At 45.0% G+C, this 25,741-nt stretch overlaps 1 protein-coding gene across 1 annotated transcript; it reads left to right on the forward strand.

Moving 5' to 3' along the window:
• Nucleotides 1–1,092: 1,092 nt before the first annotated feature.
• Nucleotides 1,093–16,211, forward strand: LOC123404678 (CCAAT/enhancer-binding protein zeta). Its single transcript, XM_045098615.1, has 16 exons — nt 1,093–2,098; nt 3,351–3,426; nt 4,147–4,266; nt 9,218–9,293; nt 10,287–10,355; nt 10,526–10,606; nt 10,732–10,803; nt 11,013–11,105; nt 11,371–11,565; nt 11,716–11,799; nt 11,903–12,046; nt 12,211–12,300; nt 13,300–13,382; nt 13,458–13,739; nt 14,151–14,388; nt 15,204–16,211. Exons 1-16 carry the CDS (start codon nt 1,246–1,248, stop codon nt 15,870–15,872), a joined length of 3,225 nt encoding a protein of 1,074 aa, XP_044954550.1. The 5' UTR covers nt 1,093–1,245; the 3' UTR covers nt 15,873–16,211.
• The last annotated feature ends 9,530 nt before the right edge of the window (nt 16,212–25,741 follow it).

Consider the following 25,741-nt stretch of genomic DNA (forward strand, 5'->3'; position numbering starts at 1 on the left):
TCCAAATAAAAAAAGGGAAAGTCTTACATTCCACCGACTGATCCGCGTGATCCATCCGCCGTTCGCTTGTCCGTTGGATCTGACGTCGATCTGATCGCGAACCGTTCCTGAAACTGGATCGTTGTTTCAGAAACTGGGCAGTTGTTTCGCAAAACTGCCCATCCGTGTCTCCGCCTCCGCCTCGGCCCCGACGACCTCGCCGCCGCCGGCCTGCTGCATCTCGCCGCCCCTCCGCCGTCGGCCTGCTGCGGCCCCGCCGCCCCTCCGCCGCCGACCTGCCCGCCGCCTTCCGTCGCCCTTGCTCGCCCTCCGCCACGGCCCCGCGCCACGGCCCCGCCCCGTTGGCCTGCACCGCGGCCCTCCGTCGCCGGCCTGCATGCCGCCCTCCGCCGCCCTGCATGCCGCCCTCCGCCGCCCCTGCCGCCCTCCGCTGCTGCCCCGCGCCACGGCCCCGCCCCGTCGGCCTGCACCGCGGCCCTCCGTCGCCGGGCTGCCCGTCGCCCTCCGCTGCCGCCCCGCGCCACGGCCCCGCCCCGTCGGCCTGCACCGCGGCCCACCGTCGCCGGCCTGCATGCAGCCCTCCGCCGCCCCTGCCCGCCCTCCGCTGCCCCTGCCCGCCCTCCGCCGCTGCCCCGCGCCACGTGTTCTGCAACTCGACCTTTGTTGCAAAAAGTTTCCTGCAACACGACATTTTGTTGCAAAAATTTCTTCCGTAAAAACACCTATATTACAGAAAGACGAAGATTTTTTTTTTCTGCAACAAGCAAATTGTTTCTGAAACTCGACCGTTGTTTCAGGAATTAACGGATCCAAAGTTTATTTTTTGCAACAAAGCGAAAGTTTCTGCAACTCGAGCATCGTTTCAGGAATTGCGTCCAGAGCGGATCAGACGCAGCGGATCGGACGGCTACACGCGTGAGATCGAACGGCTGTCGAGGTGGTGGATATTTAATAAATATCCACGGGTAGATGCGTGATAGTCCCCGTAAAAAAAAGCACTAGGATTTTTAGTCGCTCGATGAGCCCCTGCGTAGCGGTTACTGGGCCGGGCCGAAGAAGGAGAAGGGGTTCGCGGAGAGGCGCGTTAGTTGCAAATAGGAATTGCCCTGCTCAAGCACCCCTAGCCCGCTAGCCGCCGCCTCCACCTCCAGTCCTCCTCCCACCGGCGCCACCCTCAGCCGCCGCCTCACCCTCCATATCCCACTTCGCCTCTGACTGCATATCCCCTCGCCGCGGTATCTATCCATGACGGAGCTAAACCCTAAGCCCAAGTCCGCAAAGAAAGCGAGGAAGCCCGCCGCCGGTGCGGAGGAGAAGAGCATGGACGCGCTCACGTCCGATGTAAGCCCCAAGCTCAAGTCCAGCAAGAAATCAAAGAAGCCCGCCGCCGAGGTGGTTGAAGAGAAGGGCGCGGACGCGCTCAAGTCCGACCTAAGTCCCGAACCCATGTCCACCAAGAAGAAGAAGAAGAAGAAGAAGCCCGCCGCCGGTGGGGAGGAGGATGACATTGACGCGATCAAGTCCGACGTCGCCTCGTTCGCCTCATCGCTGGGACTTGTCCCCGGCGCCGGCAACTCCTCCGGGTTCGACGACTCCGATTTCCGCAAGTCCGGCCCCATGAGCGCCCCCAAACCGCCCAAGCATCCCCAAACCCCAGAAGCGCCCGCAAACACCGAACCCCTCCAAAACCCTAAACCTACCAAGAAGCCGCATCCTCTCGAGCTCCATGCCCCTCATACCGCCGCCACCACTAGTGCCGCCACCAATTACCCGCTGGTCAAGGCGAGTGCTCTCTCCGGGCAGTGGCACGCTGATGCTGCTGAGCTGGAGGCCAGGGTCCTAGGCGACCGTAAGCATGCCCCACCAGCAGTGGGGCTTCAGGAGATGCAGCGGATGGTGGAGCGGAAGCGGGAGCTGGCAGAGAAGCTCATCATGCAGTACTCGAGGGAGTATGACTCGGTGCGCAGGGGAACTGGTGATCTCAAGCTCCTCGAGATGTCGGCAAAGTCCGGTACATCATCCGATAAGGTGTCGGCGTTCACATGTCTAGTCGAGGACAATCCAATAGCGAACATGAGGGCCCTTGACTCTCTCCTTGGTGAGTTGCACTATTGAAATGCTCATCTTCGTTGTGTATTGAACAAATTGAGGCAATAATGCTTAGTTGATCATGGAAAGAGGGTTAGATTACATTTGGGATTCTTCCTGTACCTAGACACTGAGCTAGGAAAGAATGTTCTGAAGTGATTCTGACAACTTATCAACTTTTACGATCATAAGGGCAGTTTTTATGTAACACTTTAGTCAAAGTGGCATTTGGAAACAATTCGATTGCACTAAATGTGACTGCAACCAGGAAAATATGCAGTGTTTCAGATCGGAAAATGAATCATGAATGTTAGATAGAAATAGCATAAATGTTAGACCTTTAAGACATAAAACCAACTTGAAGTCACTAGAAAATCTTAGATGGGTCATGAGCGGAACAGTTGCACACCAAAAGTTCAATAAAACTCATATGATGCTGATCCCCAAACCAAGGAACTCCAGAATAGATATTTGTTTGTTATGTGCAGTAGGCTTTATTTTAGTGGCAGATGCTCGCCATAGGCTTGGACTATTGCATTGCTGTCATCGGGTAGTGTATATGGTCCGCGACTCAGTATAATCAGTGCCACTTGTCTTATGTAAACGCCAGTGAGGTCTTTATCAGTGAATGCGTTCCTTGCCACTGGAGAAAGATTGCTCAAGTTTACAAGATGACTCACCTTTGAGTTGAGGTTACTACCATCTGCGTCATTCATCTTCTCGTAGATTTCTTTTTGAAAACTGAGGTCGCAGTTTTATTCTGGTACCTTATAATAATATAAGCATAACCAATTCTTTTAGAAGTAGAACCTCACCAGGCCTGTCCAGATACATCTTAAGGCCATTATAATATCAATGGAGTAGCACAATTTTTCAGATAAATTCACCATCTATTGAGAAGTTAAGATCTGTCATAAATGGCAAATCGATATCGTCTCAAATCACAGGTTTTGAAATATTTATGAACTAGTATCAGTTTATGCTATATAATATTCAGTTCAGCTAAGATGGATATTGCTTGGACAAAGCACTATGTTTGTGCATACAGGAAATTAGTTTTCCTGCAGTTCCAAGTTTGTTAAGCATGTTTTGTTTTGTTTTGTTTTGGGTTATTTTATATTTTTTGTTTGCAATCTTCAGTATAGCTAGACTTTCAATGTCAATATGCTGTTTTGCAAGTCATCTTGTTTGTGTTCTCTTCTTTGATAAATATTCTAAAGAGTTTTTTTTCTTTCTGTTTTTTGGAAACAAAATTACAACAGGTATGGTTGCATCAAAGGTTGGTAAAAGATATGCATTCACAGGCTTTGATGCATTGAGGGAGTTGTTCGAAATGAGGTTAGCATCTTGTGGACTCTTTCTTTTGTTACTTTTTAGCTATATAACTTTTCCCTCTTGAGGACACACTAAAGCAAAATTGGTGGCATTTATCTTGTTATATTTCTTACCTTATTTTCCCTGAATCATACTGCCATTTCTCAAATTGGAATGCATCCTTGCGGGAGCCACTTGAATGGGCTGGACCATTGGTCTTTTAATTAGGCTTAAAGGCTCCCTTATTTACTGGTGCAAATATGTGTTCCAGTTAAATATTCATTGTTCTGTGTTTTCTAGACTGCTAGGCTTACACAAGTTTAACACAAGAAGTTACATGCCCGCAAAAGCATTTCGAAGCACATGCACTTGAAGCTTGCACGGCTTGGCTTTCCCGCATAGTAATTTTTTGCTCTTAACATCTGACTAGACTGTCTCATGTTACTGACTTTGGTTTCCATCTATCCCCTTATTGGTTTGGGAATGTTGTGCAACTGTTACATCCCCTGTTCTCTTGTTTTATTGAGACGGTCATGTGGGAATGCTAATTTGTAGAAGAATTATGCTGCATGTGTACAAATGAATGAGAGGGCTACGGGCTGTCTTATGAGTGACACTTTTTAGAACATTCACCAGACTAATTAATTAGCACTGCCAGATTTATTTTCTTACGGCATAAGCTCCGTGTTCTCTTTTATTTTCTTCTCATTGTGGTTATTGAATATTGATGACATTCTCTGCTAGGTTATTGCCTGATCGTAAGTTGAAAAGTCTTATTCAGCGCCCATTAGACATTTTACCTGAAACAAAAGATGGCTACTCGCTTCTCCTATTCTGGCATTGGGAAGACTGCTTGAAACAGAGGTATTTCTCACTCAACCATGTATCTGGCAACTTATGTTTGGATCCAAGTAGATGCCATGTGTAGGTCCGAACTCTGGAAGAAATAAGCCTTCAATTTAGGAACACATACTTTATTATTGAATGAAGGCACTCGACTTTTCATCTTGCTATTGTTATATATGACACCTTTATTATTCTATTGGTCAGCATTTTAAATATCAAACTATTTGTTGAGACATCTCTTGAGTATTTAGAGAACCATATTTCTGGAGCATTGCTAACGCAAAAAAGGGAAGGAGCCTCCGTGTTTGATGGCATGTCGGATGTTTGATGGCATGTCGGACCCCCCTTGTCCACGTCACATGACATGTGGGCCCATGTGGTAAAAAAAGAATTAGCCGAGAAAATGGGCAAGCTAGGGTCTATGGTTATGTGGACGCTTGGCGAGTTCCTCACGGCGGCAACACACAATTTATGCATCGCCCTCCCAAACCCCGCCAAGCCGGTGCGCCGCCCTGGCTTCAACTTCTCACTGCGACGTTTCGCAAGACACAAGGCCGCCAACGCCTCGACGCCGCCCACTGCCAAGCGCCGCGCTCAGGTGCAAATTCTACGTATGCTAGGCATCATCGGGCTCAACCAGACAATCACAGCTGCGGAGATGCGTGCCTACAACGGGCTGTTTGCCGCACCACTCCCGTGACGTGTTGGCCGCCCTCGTCGATCGTGAACTGCCGGCTGACCTACCGCCTTGCCTGCTTGCGCGTCGCCGGCGATGCCCGTTGGCATCGCAGCGTCCTAGGCCTCGTCGCGAAGCCTCTTAGTCGACCTCCTACCAATGTATTACAACAAGATAGTGATCTGGAATGTGCGGGGCTTGAATTCCCACGCCAGGCGCACGACGATGCGCTCGCTTGTCCTCCTGGCCGGTGTGTCAATTGTATGCCTCCAAGAAACTAAGATGGCGTTGATCTGCTCGTCTGCCGTCTTAGAAATTCTCGGATCTGAGTTTGATGATTACGTCTACCCGCCCGCGAACGACACGCGTGGCGGAGTGCTCCTTGTGTGGAAGAGGAGGGAGGTGGCGATCACGGACCCCATGTTCACCACGAATGCGCTCTCGACCAAGGTCACCACGGACGGGACACCGCCCTAGTGGATTACCGTTGTCTATGGCCCCCCAGGACAACGCCTACAAAATTGCATTCCATGATGAGCTCCGCACCGTGCGTGCTGTTTGTCTCGGCCCTTGGATGATTTGCGGAGACTTCAATCTCATCTACCGCAACGAGGACAAGAACAACGACAACGTCAACCGTTTTCTGATGGGCAAATCCCGACGCTGCATCAACGATCTCACGCTCAAGGAAATCTACGTCAACAGCCGTCGCTACACTTGGTCTAATGGGCAAGCGTCGCTCACGCTCGTTCTACTGGATCGTGTGCTTTGCACCTCTGATCGGAATGACCTCATCGGCAAATGCCTCATCTATTGCCTCGCGTTCATGGTCTCGGACCACAACCCGCTTCTCCTCGACTGCAACCTAACGCCACCAGTTCATAGCGGTTTCGTTTCAAGGAAGTCTGGCTGCACATAGACAACTTCCATGACGCTGTCATCGAGGCTTGGAACTAGGTTGATGACGCTAATCCCTTCCGCCGCGTTTGGGCTCGCCTTCAGGTTACCTCGCGCAAGCTCTCTAGCTGGAGTTCGTGCTCCGTTGGCTGCGTTCGACATAAACTGGCCATTGCCCGTGAGCTGATCTTGAGATTTGACAAGGCCCTAGAGGATCGCTTGCTCACCCCTCTGGGAAATTGGCTGCACGCCAACCTTAAGGTGACCTACCTTGGCCTTGCATCGCTGGAAAGAACGATCGCCCAGCAAAGCTCTCGCGTTTCTTCTCTCAAAGATGGCGACACAAACACATCATATTTCCACCAGCAATGCTCCTACCGTTGGCAGAAGAACAAGATCCACACTCTTGTTGACGAGGGTAGCATCCTAACTGATCACACCGACATGGCCGAGGCTGCATCTGCCACTTTGATGCCCTGCTCGGCATCAATGTGGCGCGTGCCATGTCCCTGGACTTATCCCAGCCCATGGCTGGCCTGCATGACGTGGATGTCCTGTTCGAGGAACCTAAGATTTGGGATGCCGCGAAGCGCCTCCCGGCCTGCAAGGCGCCTGGCCCCGACGGCTTCACCATGGAATTTCTCCGCGCCTGCTGGGGTACGGTGAAGAAAGACCTCATCGACGTCTATACGTAGTTGCATGCTTTGCGTGGCCATGGCTTCCATCACCTAAACTAGGCGTTCCCAACCCTGCTCCCCAAGAGGTCAGAAGCCGCGATGCTTGGTGATTATTGACCCATCAGTTTGATTCACCTCATAGCCAAGATTTTCGCTAAGATGCCGTCCCTATGCCTTGAGCCGAAGCTCAAGGATCTCGTTTGCCCGAACCAAAATGCATTCATCCACCGACGCTGCTTGCATGAGAATTTTGTGCTCGCTTGCCAGTTCACACATCTTCATCGGCTCGGCACCCCCAAGGGTGCTCCTTTCGATTCCATCTCTTGCCCCTTCCTCTTGGAGGATCTTCAACAGCAGGTTCAGTGGTTGGCTGATAATCCTGCTCCGGTCGGTGAGCACTCGGGTCATGATCAATGGCGAGCCGGGGCCGCCCATCCCGCATCGTTGCAGGCTACAGCAGGGGGACCCTTTGTCCCCTCAATTGTTTGTCCTCGCTGTTGTCATTCTTCGTCACCTGATTATGCGAGCAACTGATCTTGGCGTCCTTCAGAAGCTATATATCCAAGCGCCAAATTGCTGAGATCTCGCTATATGCCGATGACGTGGTGTTGCTCTGCCACCCATCCCCTAGCGATATCACCTTTGTTAAGGAGGTCTTGCGCATCTTCGGCCGCTCCTAGAGAGACTGATGGTCACTTACAACAAGAGCGCCGCTCCCTTGCTCAACGGCGACGCCGATGATGCCGCGACGGTCACCACCAGCCTCGGCTGCCCCATTGTCGAGCTGCCAATGACCTACCTAGGCATCCCGCTCACCATCCGCTGCCCTACCTGCACAACTACAGCCGCTCGTCTCGAGCGTTGCGGCCAGATTGCCCACCTGGAAGGCCAAGCTCATGCCTAAAGCCGGGCGGCTTGCTCTTGTCAAGTCGGTGCTAAGTGCAATTCCCATTCAGCAACTGATAGCTTTGGCCCCACAAAAGAAGATCCTACGACAGATTGAGAAGATCCAGCATGACTTCCTTTGGGATGGCTGGGCCGGGGCGAACAACGGGAACTGTCACGTGAACCGGAGCCATGTGGCTTGGTATTCAGAACATGGAGCATGCCGACCTTGCCTTGCGGCTATGTTGGCTCTGGTTCAATAGGACTCATGAGCGCCGCGCCTGGCGTGGCCTTGACCTTCAGTTCATGGCGGATGGGGCTTGCTCTTGTCAAGTCGGTGCTAAGTGCAGTTCCCATTCAGCAGCTGATAGCTTTGGCCCCACAAAAGAAGATCCTACGGCAGATTGAGAAGATCCAACACGACTTCCTTTGGGCTGGCTGCGCCGAGGGAAACAACGGGAACTGTCACGTGAACTGGAGCCAAGTATGTCGTCCACTCCCCTTTGGTGGCTTGGTATTCAGAACATGGAGCATGTCAGCCTCTCCCTGCGGCTACGTTGGCTCTGGTTCAACAGGACTCATGAGCGCCGCGCGTAGCGCGGCCTTGACCTTTAGTTCACGGCGGATGAACGGACCCTATTCTTTGCCTCAACCACCATGATTATTGGAAATGGGCAGTCAACCAAGTTTTGGGAGGACTGGTGTATTGGAGGTAGGTCGGCTGGCGAAATTGCGCCACTACTACTTGCGTGCATCCCCAAGCGGCGTTGCAATCTCAGGACCGTCGCGGAAGGCCTACACTAGCAATCTTGGGTTCGAGCTATTCATGGCATGATTGGCGTCCAGGAAATTGGGCAATACTTGCTACTCTGGCGGGAGCTGGAGGGCTTTAACCTCTCTGACCAGCTAGACACCATCACATGGAAGTGGAGCGTTGATGGCAAATACTCTGCCAACTCTTGCTACAACGCCACCTTCTACAGCTCAACCTCTTGCGGTGCCTAGAAGCTAATATGGAAGAGCTGGGCGCCACCTCGCGTCAAATTCTTTCATTGGCTGGCCAATAAAGATCGATGTTGGACCACCGGCCGCCTTCAGCGTCGCGGTCTGCAGCACCATCCTAGATGCCTCCTCTACGATCAGGCAATGGAAACCATGTCGCACCTCCTCATCGAGTGCCCTTTTGTACGTCAGGTCTGACATGAAATCTTCGCCTGGCTACGACTGTCGTGCCCCCCCCTTCCTCCCCCCTGCCCGGCGACGCCCTTGGAAGCTGGTGGGATCTAACCAAACATGCCAACCCCAAATTGCTCCGCAAAGGACTGGCATCAATTGCCCTGCTGATCCCCTGGATGATCTGGAAGCAAAGGAACGCGTGTGTCTTCGATGGTGACCTCCCGTCTGTCCAGAACACGATTGCACGCATCAAAGAGGAGGCCACATTTTGGTCTAGAGCTGGGGCCCTCGGCCTTCAAATGTTGTTGCCAACAACCTGGGACGTTCACTAAACGACCACCATGCCCCCACCCCCCTACCCTCTATATGAGGGACGCTGTGCTGAACTCTCCTTTTCAATGAAATGAAACACAAAATCCGCGGTTTCTCGAAAAAAATGTGTTTTTGTGTTGCCAGTGCTCCGAAAATCAAGGTTATGTGAAATTTACCATGTTTCTTACACAAACAAATCATCTGAATTGATTGATAACAGATGCTGAGACATATAGAGAAACGGGGAATAGACATATGTCAAAAATTATTTTATGTTGTTTGTTGATGCCTGGTCATTGGACTTTTTTTTCTTCACTTTTGAATGTTATGATTAATACTATTACAGGTATGAGAAGTTTGTTATTGCACTGGAGGATGCATTAAAAGATATGCTGCCAAGCCTTAAAGACAAAGCAATGAAGGTTAGCCCAAATTGTGGATTCATATGGAACAAACTTTTTGCATTGCCCTCATTCTGTGCAAAGACTAGCTTTATACCGTCACAGAATGAAAATAATCAATTGGGGAACTTGTAGTGGGGCATATCCTATTACTTTCTACTACCTCTGTTTTTAAATGTAAGACGTTTTGGCAGTTTAAATTGAACTGCCAAACTGTCTTATATTTAGGAACAGAGGGAGTACATCACATCTGATACTTGGAAATATCGAAAGCAGTAAAGTAGTTGTGAAAAATCAAAACATAATCGCAACATTCAACAAGATGTGTTGGAGGCGCAATAGAAATTGCTACAGTAGTACAATTTTGAGGCAGCTAAGCATGGTTTGCCTAGACAAACTTGCATAACATCTAATGTAGCTTTGACTATCTTGTGAGTGGAGATATGTTGAGGCTCTACCCAATGTACTAGATCTCGGGATCAGCTGTTGAATGGACATTGCGTCATCTTTCCAAACCAATTTAACATGGGATTATCAAGCCATAATACAGTTTCAAGTCAGTTCCTATCCAGATATGTATGACATTTTAATATTCTTGGCGAAAACTAACTATTTCCTGCAGGGAGCTCGATTTCCTGGCAGGCACCAGAAAATTTTAAAACCAGGCTAGTTTTATAACTGAATATGAAGATTTGAGTATAAGTTTCTGGCTGCAATTTTGTCGAACCAGCCGAAATTCTCCAGGAACCGGTGAAAGCAGAATTACCTAATTAAAGAGAACCAGGAGGTTCAAAACTGGTTCTTGCCTGCAACTGCTTGGTTTCCAAATCCTGGCTAATCTGGAACTCGGCCGCTGGTTCCTCACGAGATCTGGCAAATGGCTGGCATTTTATTTTGACGATTCACTCATCCTAGCTTTGTAAAATCGACATGCTTTCACTGATTTGTGCTATTACTATCACTAAGAATATTCTGTGTTTCCTTGTCATGAATTGTTTTCCTCTTTCTCTGCAGACAGTTTCTGCCCTTCTAAAGAGTAAATCTGAACAGGAACGCCGGTTACTTACAGCTCTTGTTAACAAAGTAAGTTGTCATTTTTCTGCCATTTCTCGATTTTCACTTGTTAGAATGTACCCAAAGCAGATATGATTTATTCCTAGTGCAATAATATTATATTACTTGTGATAAGCAATACCTTTGGTTCTTACGGGAAGCGGCCTTATTCTTGGTCATTGTGATGCAAACTATTGCAGCTTGGAGATCCTGAAAGGAGGGCAGCATCAAGTGCTGCATATCTGTTAACAGGTCTTCTTTCCACTCATCCAAATATGAAGGTATATGCACTTGTTGTGTTACTGTCATGAATTGTCTGTTCGATCGTTATAGTTAACTACTAATTTTCTTATGAAGCACTTCAATAAAAAAACTTAATTCTTGTGTGTTCTCGGACACTTTGCAGATGGTTGTGATAGATGAGGTGGACTCATTTCTGTTCAGACCACATGTCGGGCTTCGGGCCAAATACCAAGCCGTATGTTGTTGTTTCCATTACTATTTTATTCAAACGTTGGTTCTGAATTTCATACACAGAGCACATTGGTAAATTGGTTCTCTTACAGATAACATTTTGTGTGAAGTTGTATTCTTTCTGAATACCGGGATGTACTCATCTATCCAAACTACTATATATTATTTTAAATGTGCTATTTTGCCTTCCAAACTAAAGTTGTTATTGTACAGGTCAACTTTTTGAGCCATATTTTCCTTACCAGTAAAGGAGATGGTCCTAAAATTGCAAAGCGGTTGGTGGATGTCTACATTGCGCTTTTCAAGGTTTGGATGTGGTTCATAAGTGTATAATTCTTGCTGTGCTTAGGCGTTCTTACTTAGGCGACGACCCTTCTCCTGCCAACCTTTAGTTTACTCTCATCACATCCTCAGTTCACCATCTTTTGTGGCTGTATTTCTCTTTTAAACTTCTGCAGTTCACATTATATGTCAATTTTGTTTCTATGGCTTATGTCCTCCTCACCTGTATGGGGTTAATTGCTTTTACAAATTGGAAGTGGTCTTTATTGTTCTGTGGCACTGTTGTCAGGTACTCATGTCTTGCCCTCGTGATAGTAAAGGAGATAAACAAAGTAGACATGGCAAGAAAAATGATGAAAATGGAAAAACTAAGGGGAGAAAGGACAAGGTCAACGACTCTAATTCACATGGAAACCATGAAATGGGTCCACCAGCAGGAACAGATTTAGAGATGGATTCCAGACTTCTCTCTGCACTTTTAACTGTATGTCTTACACTCTGCAGACTTGCCTAGTACTATTTTTGTTTCGTCGTGTTATGTGCTAAAAGTATGCTTACATGTCCCTTTTTTGTGCTCGAACTGGTTTTTGACTTGTGTCTCTAGTTCTTATTAATAGCTTATTATCTTATGCAGGGCGTAAATAGAGCGTTACCATATGTTGCAAGCTCTGAAGTTGATGATATTGTGGAAGTTCAGACACCAATTCTTTTTAGACTGGTGAGGTTATTAATTAGTGAAAGTACATCGCTGAGTTGTTGTCTGAAGGACATAACAGTTTTCTGTTAGGATCCTAACTAGCAATTTTTGTTGTTGCATGTAGGTTCACTCCGAGAACTTCAATGTTGGTGTTCAGGCGTTAATGCTTTTATACCAGATCTCTACAAAAAATCAGATAGCAAGTGACCGTTTTTACCGTGCGTTATATGCGAAACTTTTGAGTCCTTCAGCTGTTACTTCATCAAAGGTTTCAGTTGCCGGTCCTTTTGTCATGCTTTTTGGTTGTTCTTTATTTTAGTGTACTTTGATCTTTGAACAATAACATGGTTTTTAAGTATCTTCCCTGTGACAACATGTTGTTAGCATATTTTTCTATAGTTTACCTGACTAGTCATGTCTTGCATGTTTCAGCCAGAATTATTTCTGGGTCTGTTGGTGAAAGCGATGAAGAATGATGTAATGCTGAAGAGAGTAGCTGCATTCTCGAAGCGGCTGCTGCAGGTATGTTTTCTAACAATGTGAATATTACTTAAATTTGTTATAAGTTTGTAATTACAGAAATGGTCATCGTGAACTCCCGACATATAAGGCGATTATGCCTTAATCAGTTACTCATCGCTCAGGACGACCATAAAGGACTAGTTACGCTACTACTATACATCACTGCCCACTGGAACTAAAAACTACACGGTTGCACATGAAAGTTCCAAGTGGAAATTCCCCAGAAGTTGCAAATTCTGTGAAAAATCATAAATTATTCCTTATTCGTAGTAATATGGAAGAGTATGTTGTACATAGATGCAAGCATGCAAAATTTCAGGACTAAATGACATCATTTCCAAAAATGGTAAATACTTAAGTTGTATCACAGCTATGACCACCCTAGGCTGTATCAGAAACGGTCGCTATGCCTCTTGTACTAGTTCTGTTCGACCTGCGATGGCGCTATAGTCTTATAGATATTATTACAGGGTGATCTAGTCATTTTCTGAGTGTAAACCTGGAGAATAATAAGATATGTACCCACAATATGATTAGAGCCAATTTCACATTTGGTCACAAAACAAATATTAACCATATGATTTGTGCTGTTCTTATTTCTGTTTTACACCATTGTTGTGATAGTAGGATTGTCAAGTAGAAACTCCACTGAAACTCTTATGCCTGTTTTACATGATTTGTGATATTTCAGAAAAGAATTAGAATTGATATTTTGAAATATAACATAAAAGTGACAAGATCAAAATGGAAGTGTTTGGGAAAAGGGAAAAAACCGTGGGAGAAGGCTTTTAAAATCTAGTTGTTGTTTAGATTATAGCCATATCGAGTATATGATAGTTGGCGTGATAGCACAAGTTTTTCTTTCTGGACCACTGGGGCAGCATAATAACTACAGATCTGAAATATTGAATCTTTTAGTTTTACCTGTATTATTATTTATTATGGAATTGAATGGAACTAGGGAAGTTCTAATAATTAAATTGTGATGTCTCTAAACAGGTGGCTCTTCAACGCCCTCCACAGTATGCGTGTGGATGCCTTTTCATACTGTCTGAGGTCCTTAAAACAAAGCCACCATTATGGTATGTCGTTTGTTGTCAAAACCATATCATGTCACTGAATTTTATTGAGTACATAATTTACATCAAAATCTTCAGGTCGATTGTGCTCCAGAATGAATCTGTCGATGATGGTATCGAACACTTTGAAGACATTGTAGAGAATCCTGAGGACCCTGCTATTGCTTCAACAAGTCCAATAAAAAAGGATGGTATGTTGACTTCACTTGAGAAATACAATTCTGATGCTGAGGATGATTCTGATACTACGAAACAAGCAAAAGTGTCCGCTAGCGATGAGAAGGGTCAAACCAATGCATCAGCTGAGGGGTTGACATCACATGTATTATATAATCCACGACACAGAGAGCCTTCTTACTGGTATTGTCTTTTTGTTCCTATATTTTGCATGAATTTTTCAGATTATTTTGTTTGATAATGCAAGGATAGAAATATGGTATGCATCATGTAAATTTGGATTAGCTCCACTATCTGATCCAAGTGTGTAACAATTTTCCATCTATTTGTTTCGAATGCTAGTGCCAATGTTATCGTGCATCATTCTTCATATAATCCAGTTCATCTCAAAATGCTATGCTATGCAATCGAAGTACAAGAAAAATTTCAATGAGAATTAGTCACTTGCTATACAAAATCAGTTACCGTTTCTTGACTAAGATCCCTAATAACCTATATCATCATCCTATTTCACAATTTTCTCCCCTTTTTCTTACTTCGTTACAAATACGAACAAATGTTCTTGATCACTCGTGTCTTTTGTTGTGTTGTCAGCAATGCAGATCGTACCAGTTGGTGGGAGCTAACATTATTGGCCTCACATGTGCACCCATCAGTATTTACAATGGCTAGGACATTGCTATCTGGAAACAATATTGTTTATAATGGTGATCCATTGACAGACCTGTCACTTCCTGCCTTCCTTGACAAATTCATGGAGAAGAAGCCAAAAGGAAACCGCATCGCTGAAGGGAAATGGCATGGTGGATCACAAATTGCACCAGCTAAAAAGGTATGAATTTGTTCTTTGCCTTTACTTTCTTTTGTTGAATTTGAATTGTTCATCTTGTGTTGTTTCTCTTCTAAGCTGTTTTATCTCTGGATTTTACAATGACTTCTCCATGTTATTTTTTCCTTGTGGAGAAAAATATCACCTGTATAGCTGTCAACTTGTCATATGTTCTGTCATTGTTCCCATAATCTCTTGTAGCTTCATCAATATGAGGCGACGCATTAGTATCATTCCGGTGCCTTTGTCACATAGCAGATACTGTCTGTGTGTGTCATCAACAGTACTGTTCACATGTTCGTTACTTCCTTTGAGTTAGTGCTATCTTTTGTGTGCTTCCATCGTTTAGGTAGTGTCTGCATAAGAAATATTCATTGCTACATTTGGAATTAAGCCAGAATATCCTGCAGCTATGGTCTATGGCCTATGGGCAAGGTGCGCATGTGCCATTTAGGTCCAGTGACACCTTGATCAGGCCTAAGTGTCATTTCCCAATCATTTCCTGCATATTTATGCTCTTCATAATTTATTTGAACATTTATACGTAAAATCAACCTGTCCAGTGGCGATTCTACTAGGGGCCTTCACTAGGCTTTAGCCTACCCTTCAAAATTCTATTTCAGCTCAGCATACCACTTAACAATTATATTGAGGTGCTTTACATGCAAAAATTGCAACACATTTGCTGATTGGGCTTAGGAACTTGATGCTTTGAGCCTACCCTCTACTAATCATCACACACTTTCAGATGTATACGAGTTGTCACTGCCGCAATTCTGTTGGTTGATCTATGTACGTCTGTGTGTTTGTGTCTGCAGCTTGACCTGAATCATCATCTCATTGGGCAAGATCTGCTAGAACTGGCAGAAAATGAAGTTCCTCCAGAAGATGTTGTTTTCCATCGTTTCTACATGAACAAGACAGGCCCTATTAAGCCCAAGGCAAAGAAGAAAGCTTCAGTTCTGGATGAAGATACTGGAGAGCTCTTAGCTGATGACGTTGATGATGGCAGTGATGAAAGTGATGACGAGATGCAGGAGCTGGAAGATGAGTCCTCGGAGGATGGAGAATATGACTACGACAATCTTGACGCCAAGGCATTTGAGGAGGAAGGGGATTTGCTTAGAGACGACAGTGATGCTGATGTGTTGGATGACATTTCAGATGACGACGACGATGATGATGATGAAGATGGTCTTAACATGTCTTTTATGGATGCTGAAGCCCTTGAGAGTGCTGACGATTCAGATGATGATGTTACTGATGTAAAGGCTGCAGCTGCAGCCCGTGGGCGAAAGCGAAAGAGCGGCTCAACTCCATTTGCAAGTCTAGAAGAGTACGAACATCTCATGGAGGGGGAGGCTGAGAAGTCTACGTTGAAGAAGAAGCAGCGGAAGCACAAAGAAGCTGGGGACAATGTGGGCCGTAAGGAAAGAGGACAAAAACAGTCGGGATCACGAAAGAGGAAGTCCAAGAGATCTGAATGAGGATGAGATTATACCATGTTGGAAAATGTTTGTTGCGATAGATTTGGAAGACACAAGTGGATCTTCTCATAGTGCAAGCGGCTATAACATGTTGGTCTACCTTCTGGCACTCGCCGCCACCAGTTCCTCTCTGCCCATCCTTTTGCCCGTGGGGACGCGCTGGCTCTTGCAGGAAGAAAGAACGGCGTGTGATCAGGCTCGGAGAATTACGCGATCAGTTATCTTGTCTAGGCGTCTAATTTTGACATTTTTTGTATGTTGCAAACAATTTTTTTTCCTAAATTATGTAAACTGGGTTCCTGAAGCTATTATCCACCTAAATTTATTACTTTTTCATGAGAACGTCCACAGCATGGAGAAAATGGATATCCCTAATTTCGAGATCTGTAAGACACAGATTATTATTGAGTTTGTCTAGATGTGTCTTAAGTATTGCACATCTAAATGACTCAATCAACATAAGAAGAAAACAGAAAAAGGAAAAAGAAAATATCTGTATGAATCTTCAAGTAAAATCAATGATATGTGCTTTAGCAAACCGTTATTTATACTTGGAAACCCATGGAATATTAGCAAACAATGTTTTTACGGCAGCACGAGGAAGGTGAAGTACAAGACACCTATGCATAAATTAAACAATCACCAATCAACGTGCCACACGTCACAAGGCACCTACGTAAACTGAACAATCACCAGCCAACGTGCCACACGTCACACTGCACGTTAGAGGCCACTATCTAATAGAGCAGGACGCCCAATGCAAACGCAAAATGTTTATCAATGGATTGTATTTTTCACATGGGGACAGTGCCCATATTGTTTGAAACATTACCAGTGTAAGTGTATTTGATGCTCATTTTAATCTCAAGCCACCAATTGATGTTGTGATTAGCATGTGAGAGAACTTGGACACGACAAAGTAGCTATTGTTAGCGGTGTGTACAGGTTGAGGAGCTTCTCTCGGAAGATATGGGAATCGACAACATTGACTTGAACGGCCGCGCGGTGCTACACATCCTCACCACGAGGGATGGTGGTGGAAAATAGTGGTCCACTAGAAGACCAACATCAACGCCCACAAGTGAGAATTGACTAGAAGCACTTGTTTGTACGCTAATGATGTCGCAGTCTTTCTCAACCCAATGAGACAGGAAATGCTAACGCTGCGATCAATCCTTCGAGCATTCGCGGACGCTACGGGACTCAAAGTAAATTTCACCAAGAGTACGATGTTGGCCATCAATGACGACATCTTCTGCTTACACGACGTGGTCGGACCCCTGGGGGCCATATGCACAACCTTTCCATGTAGATTTCTCGGTCTCCCGCTCTCCCTCCACAAGCTGCGCAAGAGTGATATGCAACCGCTTATTGAAAAAATCTTGGCAAGGTTGGCGTGTTGGAAGTTCAAATTGCTTGCTACCGCACGCAGGCTGGTCCTCCTCAACTGGGTGTTCTCAGCGTTCACGGTGCACTAGATGTCGGCGCATGAGATGCCGAGGTGGGTGAGCTGGCAAATCGACAAGATTAGGCGTGCATGGCTTTGGAAAGGCCAGGAATTTTGCCACAGTGGCTAATGCAAGGTCGCTTGGGGTAGGATCTGCATGCCTGTTAGAAATTAGTCAGTACATTAACTCAAGGGATGTGTCCAACTCCGAACAATCGTGTCTCCTCTCTCTCTATTGTCAATACGCACCTGTTCTGAAGGGATGTCTTCGAACATACACCTATTCTTCGCACCTTTTTCAGATGTATGTATACTTGAGAATCAATAGAAACAAGACTAATTGTCCATTCACTTTCATTCAATCTCGTTTCCGTTTAATACGTTATCAGTCACGTGTCTCTACCGAGAGCAGAAGGCCACAAGAGAGATCAGTCCATCCAGACAGTTACGGATGTCGTTCTCGTCGCCGATGACCAACCACATGCGAAGCGGCGCTGGAGCCCAGGTGCCAGTGCTCGACCTGGCGCCCTCCAGCGCATGGTTTGGTCTCGCCCTCTCGTTCTCCTTCTCCCGGACGCAGACAGTAGTGGCCGACGCCCTCCCCATCACGGCTCGCGATGGAGCCCACAGCGGTTCCTCGACAGCGGCGCACCCGCATCTTCTACATCCACGCGACGACGAAGGCGGTCGATGAAAGTGTGGCAACGCCCGACGCGACTCCTAGGGAGGAGCACGCAGCGTCCTTTGGTGGTTCGGCCTGACATTGAACGCCGTGGCTGTGGCGCCCGCCCATACCCCGCGCCCGTTTGCGTGGCCGCCGCCTGTGCCGGGCCACACCCGTCCGCTCGGCCGCGCCCCGCGCCCCTCAGCCTGTGCCGAGCCGCGCCCGTCCGCTCGGCCGTGCCCCGCGCCCCTCCGCCTGTGCCGGGCCGCGCCCGCGCCCCTCCCCCTGACCGCCGCCCGCGCCAGGCCACGCCACGCCCACGCCCGCTCGAGCCCACACCAGGCCATGGTTGCGCTCGCCCGCGCTCGGACGCGGCGCTCGATCTCATGAACGGTGCCGCAAACGGCGCCTTCATCAGCGTGGCTTCCAGCCACGGGCTCCTTGGTGGTTCCTCTCCCAAGGAAGATGACGAGCACGGAGGGGGCTCACCTCTCCGCCGGTGAAGTGGCCAACTAGCCGTGGGAGTCTCCGCCCGTCTCGGTGCGATTTGGGAACGAAAGCGGTGGTGGATATTTCCTCTGGTCCCTCTTCCTTATCTGCTCGCGTTGGCCTGGATGGGCTGCCTTCACGTGGCAAATTTGCTTGTGGCTGGTACTTTATGCAGGCCGCAACGCCTGTTTTATTTGCTTATTTGCATCTTTGTTTAGCAGATTAGCAATTAATCTCCTAACAACACTTCTAGCAGTAATTTACTTTTGTTTTAGATCTGCTAAAATAGTCCATAATTTTAGTACTGTTTTCTGTTGAGTTTTAAAATTCCAGAAATATTTGTACATTGATACTTGACATGTTCAATGTGTTTACCACATATCAAATTTTCTAGCACATGTTTTCCGCGATTGAGATTAAGTTTTCTCGCAAAACAATATTGATTTGCGATTGAGATTAAGTTTTCTCGCAAAACAATATTGATTTGCGATTGAATTTGTTTTCTTTTTTCGAAAACAATCTCACTGCGATTGAGATCAATTTTCTCTCGCAAAACATTAATTCACTCTGCTGAATTATCTTGCAATTTGATACAAGATCATCTCATTTAATTTGAGGTCTATACAATTTAAGTTTTCACTTGAGCATCAAGTTTTCAACATCATTACTATTCATTACAATAGTAGTGTATTTCTGTTGAGTACCGAGTTGTATTCCAGATCTTAAGTTGATGAAATATATTTTCATGTTTATCACGTGTTGAGATTAATTTTGTCCATTTGCAATAGAGATTTTTAATGTCTTGCGAAGATAAATTCAGTACTTCTACGGTACTGTTTCTCTGTTGAGTACGATGTATTTCGAAATGTATTTATTTCCATGTTCAACGCATGTCAAGATCAATACGTCTATTTGCAATTGAGATTTTCAATTTCTTGCAAATAAATATGCAAATTTTGAAGTGTTATTTTTCAAATTGATGCTTGGGATCACAAGGTAGTCATATGGATCTACCGCCCATGCAGATTATCAATGATTATTGATAAAGCCTACATTTTGTCGTCTTGACATTATGATTGTTTTACAAAGTGCTGTCCCACACATTTTACTAAGTCATGACATAAGGCACTACGAGTGAGTCTAGTGACTTCATCAGATTATACTCCCTAGTGCCGCGAGATCTACTCCATTTTGGAGATTATCTTGAAGGTACCATATTTAGCAATTTGAGATTCACATTAATGGTTTCAAGATAAGTTCTTGAAATACCCATTAATTTTACTAAATTCATTACAACATCAACCATGATGGTCTTAAATTTACTGTAGGTAAATTAATTATCTCTGGTTCACCCATAGAGGTAACATATGTCTATAAGGCGTCAGCTGTACTAGTATTTGCTCCTCCGAAACATTTTTTGTTGTTGTTCACTAAAATATTTTACTCTCATAGTAAATATTGTTCTTGCACACTTTGCTTGAATATGTAATAGCAAACTAAGGAAATATTTGCATATACGTATGATTACCTTCTATTACATTGGTAAAACACATGGCAATGATTGAGTGTCTCAACACTTTCGCAAGGTCCACACCACATCGTGGTTATAGTTTCATAGTGACTAACCAATGTTAAACATGCAAGTCTGTACGTTTTGGCAGTGACTCTAAAGTCACACACTTCCTCAAGAATGAATTCCAAAACATTAGCAATAATTTCATCACATGTGTTGAACTGAAGGATACACCCAAGTTCACCACGGATCACCTTGGCGATGTTTGTTCTCAAACAAATCATTTATTCATAGATGCCACTTACTCCTAGAAGTAAATTAAATAAATGCATTAGCATCTTCAAGTAAGCATGGTTGACATTTCTAAATACAATAAGTACATGTTAGGTGATATTATTTATTGTATGTTGATTTATGGCATCAGTCGTTGTATCCACCCGTGATATTATTGCCACTATAACTCCACCTTCAGGAACATATTTTATGGATATTCTCTTAATAGCTATGTATGTACATATTGCATTTTATATGTAACCAACTTCACTTGATTCTCAAGCTAAGTACATAAATGGATGAATATTTATTCACCTTGAATATTTCCCTTAAGAGAAACATGCTGCCATGAGCACATTTGGAATGGTCACAAATAGAACCATGCAGAATTCAAAGTAAAGTGGAGGCTAAAGACAACCAATGAAAGAATTGTATTTTAATTGGGAATTGATCATTTCCAAATGATCACAAAGACAACTCTTAAGTTTGTCAAATATGTGGTTACATAAATATCGTACATATGATTACCAAACCCTCAAACATATGGTTGCTACCTCTTGAGCTTGCATTGGTTTTTCCCTTGAAGAGGAAAGGGTGATGCAACACAGTAGCAGTAAGTATTTCCCTCAGTTTGAGAACCAAGGTACCAATCTAGTAAGAGCATCAAGATGAGGCACCAATGTACCTGCGCAAAAACAAACAAACTTACACCCAACGCTATAAAGGGGTTGTCAATCCCTTTACGATTATTTGCAAGGTGAGATCTGAAGGTGGAAAGTGCAACAAAGTAAAAGTGTAGATCTGAAAATATGATGTGAAGTAGACCCCGGGGCCATAGCTAGAGGCTTCTCTCATGATAGCAAGTATTACAGTGGGTGAACGAATTACTGTCGAGCAATTGACAGAATCGCGCAAAGTCATGATGATATCTAAGGCAATGATCATACATATAGGCATCACGTCCGAGACAAGTAGACCAATACTGTCTGCATCTACTACTATTACTCCACACATCAACCGCTATCAAGCATGCATCTAGTGTATTGAGTTCATAACAAACAGAGTAACGCCTTAAGCAAGATGGCATGATGTAGAGGGATAAATTCTTGCAATAGATATAAACCCATACTTTTTACCCTTGATGGCAACAACACGATGCGTGCCTCGCTACCCCTTCTGTCGCTAGGTGAGGACACCGCACGACATGAACCCTAAACCAAGCACTTCTTCCATTGCAAGAATTATAGATCAAGTTGTCCAAACGAAATCCACAACTCGAAGAGAATTACAAGGATACAAAATCATGCATAAAAGAGATCAGAGGAGACTCAAATAATATTCATAGATAATCTGATCATAAATCTACAATTCATCAGATCTCGACAAACACACCGCAAAAGAATGTTACATCGGATAGATCTCCATGAAGATCATGGAGAACTTTGTATTGAAGATCCAAGAGAGAGAAGAAGCCATCTAGCTACTAGCTATGGACCCGAAGGTCTGTGGTGAACTACTCACGCATCATTGGAGAGGCAATGGTGTTGATGAAGGAGCCCTCCGTGTCTGAATCCCCCCTCCGGCAGGGCACCAGAACGGTCCCCAGATGGGATCTTGCGGAGACAGAAGCTTGCGGCGGCGGAAAAGTATTTTCGTGGCTCTCTTTGGTGGTTTTGGATTTTTAGAGAATTTATAGGCGGAAGAAGTAGGGCAAAGGAGCCACGGGGGGCCCACAAGCCTGCTAGGCGCGCCCCCCAGGCCGCGGCTAGGGGGATTGTGACCTCCCCCGGGGTCCTTTGCCTTGATTCTCAAGTCCCCTGCATATCTTCTGTTATGGAAAAAATCATTCCGCAGGTTTTATTCCGTTTGGACTCCGTTTAATTTTCTTCTCTGAAAAAGGTCAAAAACACGAAAAAACAGAAACTGGCACTTGGCACTGAGTTAATAGGTTAGTCCCAAAAAAGATATAAAATAGCATATTCATGCATACAAAACATCCAAAGTTGACAAGATAATAGCATGGAACCATAGAAAATTATAGATACGTTGGAGATGTATCAAGCATCCCCAAGCTTAACTCCTGCTCGTCCTCGAGTAGGGAAGTGATAAAGACTGAATTTTTGATGTGGAATGCTACCTAACATATTTGTCCTTTGTAACTTCTTTCTTGTGGCATGAATATTCAGATCCGTAAGATTCAAAACAATAGTTTACTATTTACACGAAAACAATAATACTTCAAGCATACTAGCAAAGTGACCATGAACTTTTGAAATAACAAGGCCTAAGAAAGTTATCCCTATAAAATTATATAGTCTCGCTATGCTCCATCATCCCCACACAACGAATTTAAATCATGCACAACCCCGGTATTGGCTAAGTATTTGTTTTCGCACTCTGACTTCCTCAAACTTTTTCAACTCTCACGCAATACATGAGCGTAAGCCATGGATATAGCACTATAGGTGGAATAGAGTGTGGTGGAGGTTGTGAGGCAAAAAGGAGGAGATGGTCACATCGACTCGGCGTAGCAACGGGCTATGGAGATGCCCATCAATAGATATCAATGTGAATGAGTAGGGATTACCATGCAATGGATGCACTTAGAGCTATAAGTGTGTGAAAGCTCAAAAGGAGAACTAGTGGGTGTGCACCCAACTTGCTTGCTCACGAAGACCTAGGGCAATTTTGAGGAAGCCCATCATTGGAATATACAAGCCAAGTTATATAATGAAAATTCCCACTAGTATATGAAAGTGTCAAAACAAGAGACTCTCTATCATGAAGAACATGGTGCTATTTTGAAGCACAAGTCTGGAAAAAGATAGTAGCATTGTCCCTTCTCTCTTTTTCTCTCTTCTTTTTTTGTTTGGGCTCTTTGGCCTCTTTTCATTTTTTTGGTGGGCATCTTTGGCCTCTTTTTTTTATTTCATCACATGGGACAATGCTCTAATAATGATGATCATCACACTTTTATTTACTCAGAACTCAATACTTAGAACAATGATGACTCCATAGGAAATGCCTCCGGCAGTGTACCGGGATGTGCAACGATCTAGCTTAGCGTATGACGTTGAAACATCTCGCTAGCTATCTTACGATCATGCAATGGCAATATGAAAGTGACGGCACAAGTCATGAGACGGAACGGTGGGAGTTGCATGTCAATATATCTCGGAATGGCTATGAAAATGCCATAATAGGTAGGTATGTGGCTGTTTTGAGGAAGGTATATGGTGGGTTTGTGCACCGGCGAAAGTTGCGCGGCACTAGAGAGGCTAGCAATGGTGGAAGGTGAAAGTGCATCTATACCATGGACTCACATTAGTCATGAAGAACTCATATACTTATTGCGAAAGTTTTATTAGTAATCGAAACAAAGTGCTAAACGCATACTCCTAGGGGACGGGTTGGTAGGTGTTAACCATCGCGCGATCCCGTCCGCCACACAAAGGATGACAATCAATAAATCAATTATGCTCCGACTTCCTAACATAGCGGTTCACCATACGTGCATGCTACGGGAATCACTAACTTCAACGCAAGTTTTTCTAGATTCACAACACCCTACTAACATAACTCTAATATTACCAAATCCATACCTCAAAACTTAATTGTTAGGAATCAAACTTCTCTTACTAATCAATGCACTTGAATATGGATGTTTTTATTTTATCCTCTTTGGATGCCTATCATCTTTAGGACTACTTTCATAGCACAAGCCAATTACCAAGTTACTGAGAGAGAGAGCACTCTCAAAAAGATATAAGTGAAGATCGAGAGTTTTTATTTCTTCAAAATATGACACCGCCATGCTATAAAAAGATCTAAGTGAAGCACTAGAGCAAAGTTATCTAGCTCAAAAGATATAAGTGAAGTGTCACGCCCAAGATGCGACCCTATCCTCAATTTGGCACGAAGGCCTCGTCAGGGATAGAAGCGCATCTCGTCATGTCGCAAGAATGAATATCGTTACAAGTACAGGTACTGAAAGGAAGAGATATATATAGAATTGGCTTACACTCGCCACAAGCTACATCAGAGTCACATCAGTACAATACATAATCATCATGAAGAAGAGCAGGGTCCGACTACGAACGAAAACAAACGAGAAAAGAAGAACGACGTCCATCCTTGCTATCCCAGGCTGCTGACCTGGAACCCATCCTAGATCGATGATGAAGAAGAAGAAGAAGCAACTCCAAATGAACAATCAACGCACTCGCGTCAATTAACCTTTACCTGTACCCGCAACTGGTGTTGTAGTAATCTCTGAGCCACAGGGGACTCAACAATCTCATTTCCAAAGGTATCAAGACTAGCAAAGCTTACTGGGTGCGGTATGGTTAAGTGGTGAGGTTGCAGCAACGGCTAAGCATATATTTGGGTGGCTAAACTTACGAGTACAAGAAATAAGAGGGGGAAGATCTACGCGTAACGAACGTGAACTACTGATGACCAAATGAATGATCCTGAACACCTACCTACGTCAGACATAACCGCACCATGTCCTCGATCGGAGAAGGAACTCACGAAAGAGACAGTCACGGTTACGCACACAGTTGGCATATTTTAATTAAGTTAACTTCAAGTTATCTAGAACTAGAGTTAAACAAAGTTTCCACGTTGCCACATAACCGTGGGCATGGCTTTCTGAAAGATTTAACCCTACAGGGGTGCTCCAACTAGTCCATCACAAATTACCACAAGCCGCATAGAAATCCTCAATCACAACACTCGCGATCTCGTCGGATTCCTTAGTGGAAAACCTCAACTCTGAGATTACCCAAAGCATCATCGGAATCCCGATGCATAAGATATTTCGTCAAAGGTAAAACTAATCCAGCAAGGCCGCCCGACGTGTCGACAATCCCGATAGGAGCCGCGTATCTCGTTCTCAGGACACGACGGATGAGCGATGGTTACCACGCCAAACACCGAGTTGCCCCGGGTAGCGTTAATAAGCTGCTCTGTTTTGGACCAACACTCATGACGAGCACTGGCCCGGGGGTTGATTAAATTATCCTCGGGGTCCGGAAAGTCCCTATGCAATTTTATTAGGTGATTAGGCAAATGTAGTACCAATGTTGGGCCTTCCCAGACCAGCTTTAATCTAAAACGAATTATCAAGGGGGTCCCCATAACAACCCCGATCGTGTTAGGAGCGCTCATTTATGGAACATAACACCGGTAGCCGGAAACTAAGGGGGCAAAGGTGGAACAAAACACGAGGCTAGAAAGGCCGAGCCTTCCACCTTTTACCAAGTATATAGGTGCGTTAAATTTAAATAACATTAAATAGGGTGATATAACAATGAACCCATGTTATCACATGGACGCAATTACACCTGCAACTAGCAACGCTAACAACATGGATAAGCAAGCGGTAACATAGCCAATCAGTGGTTTGCTAGGTCGAACATGTTGAAGGTTATCATGGCATTGTTGAGAGGCTGATATGTAAACATGTGGTAGGCAACGAG

The sequence above is a fragment of the Hordeum vulgare genome, chromosome 6H (assembly GCF_904849725.1).
Source record: "Hordeum vulgare subsp. vulgare chromosome 6H, MorexV3_pseudomolecules_assembly, whole genome shotgun sequence".
Lineage (NCBI taxonomy): Eukaryota > Viridiplantae > Streptophyta > Magnoliopsida > Poales > Poaceae > Hordeum > Hordeum vulgare.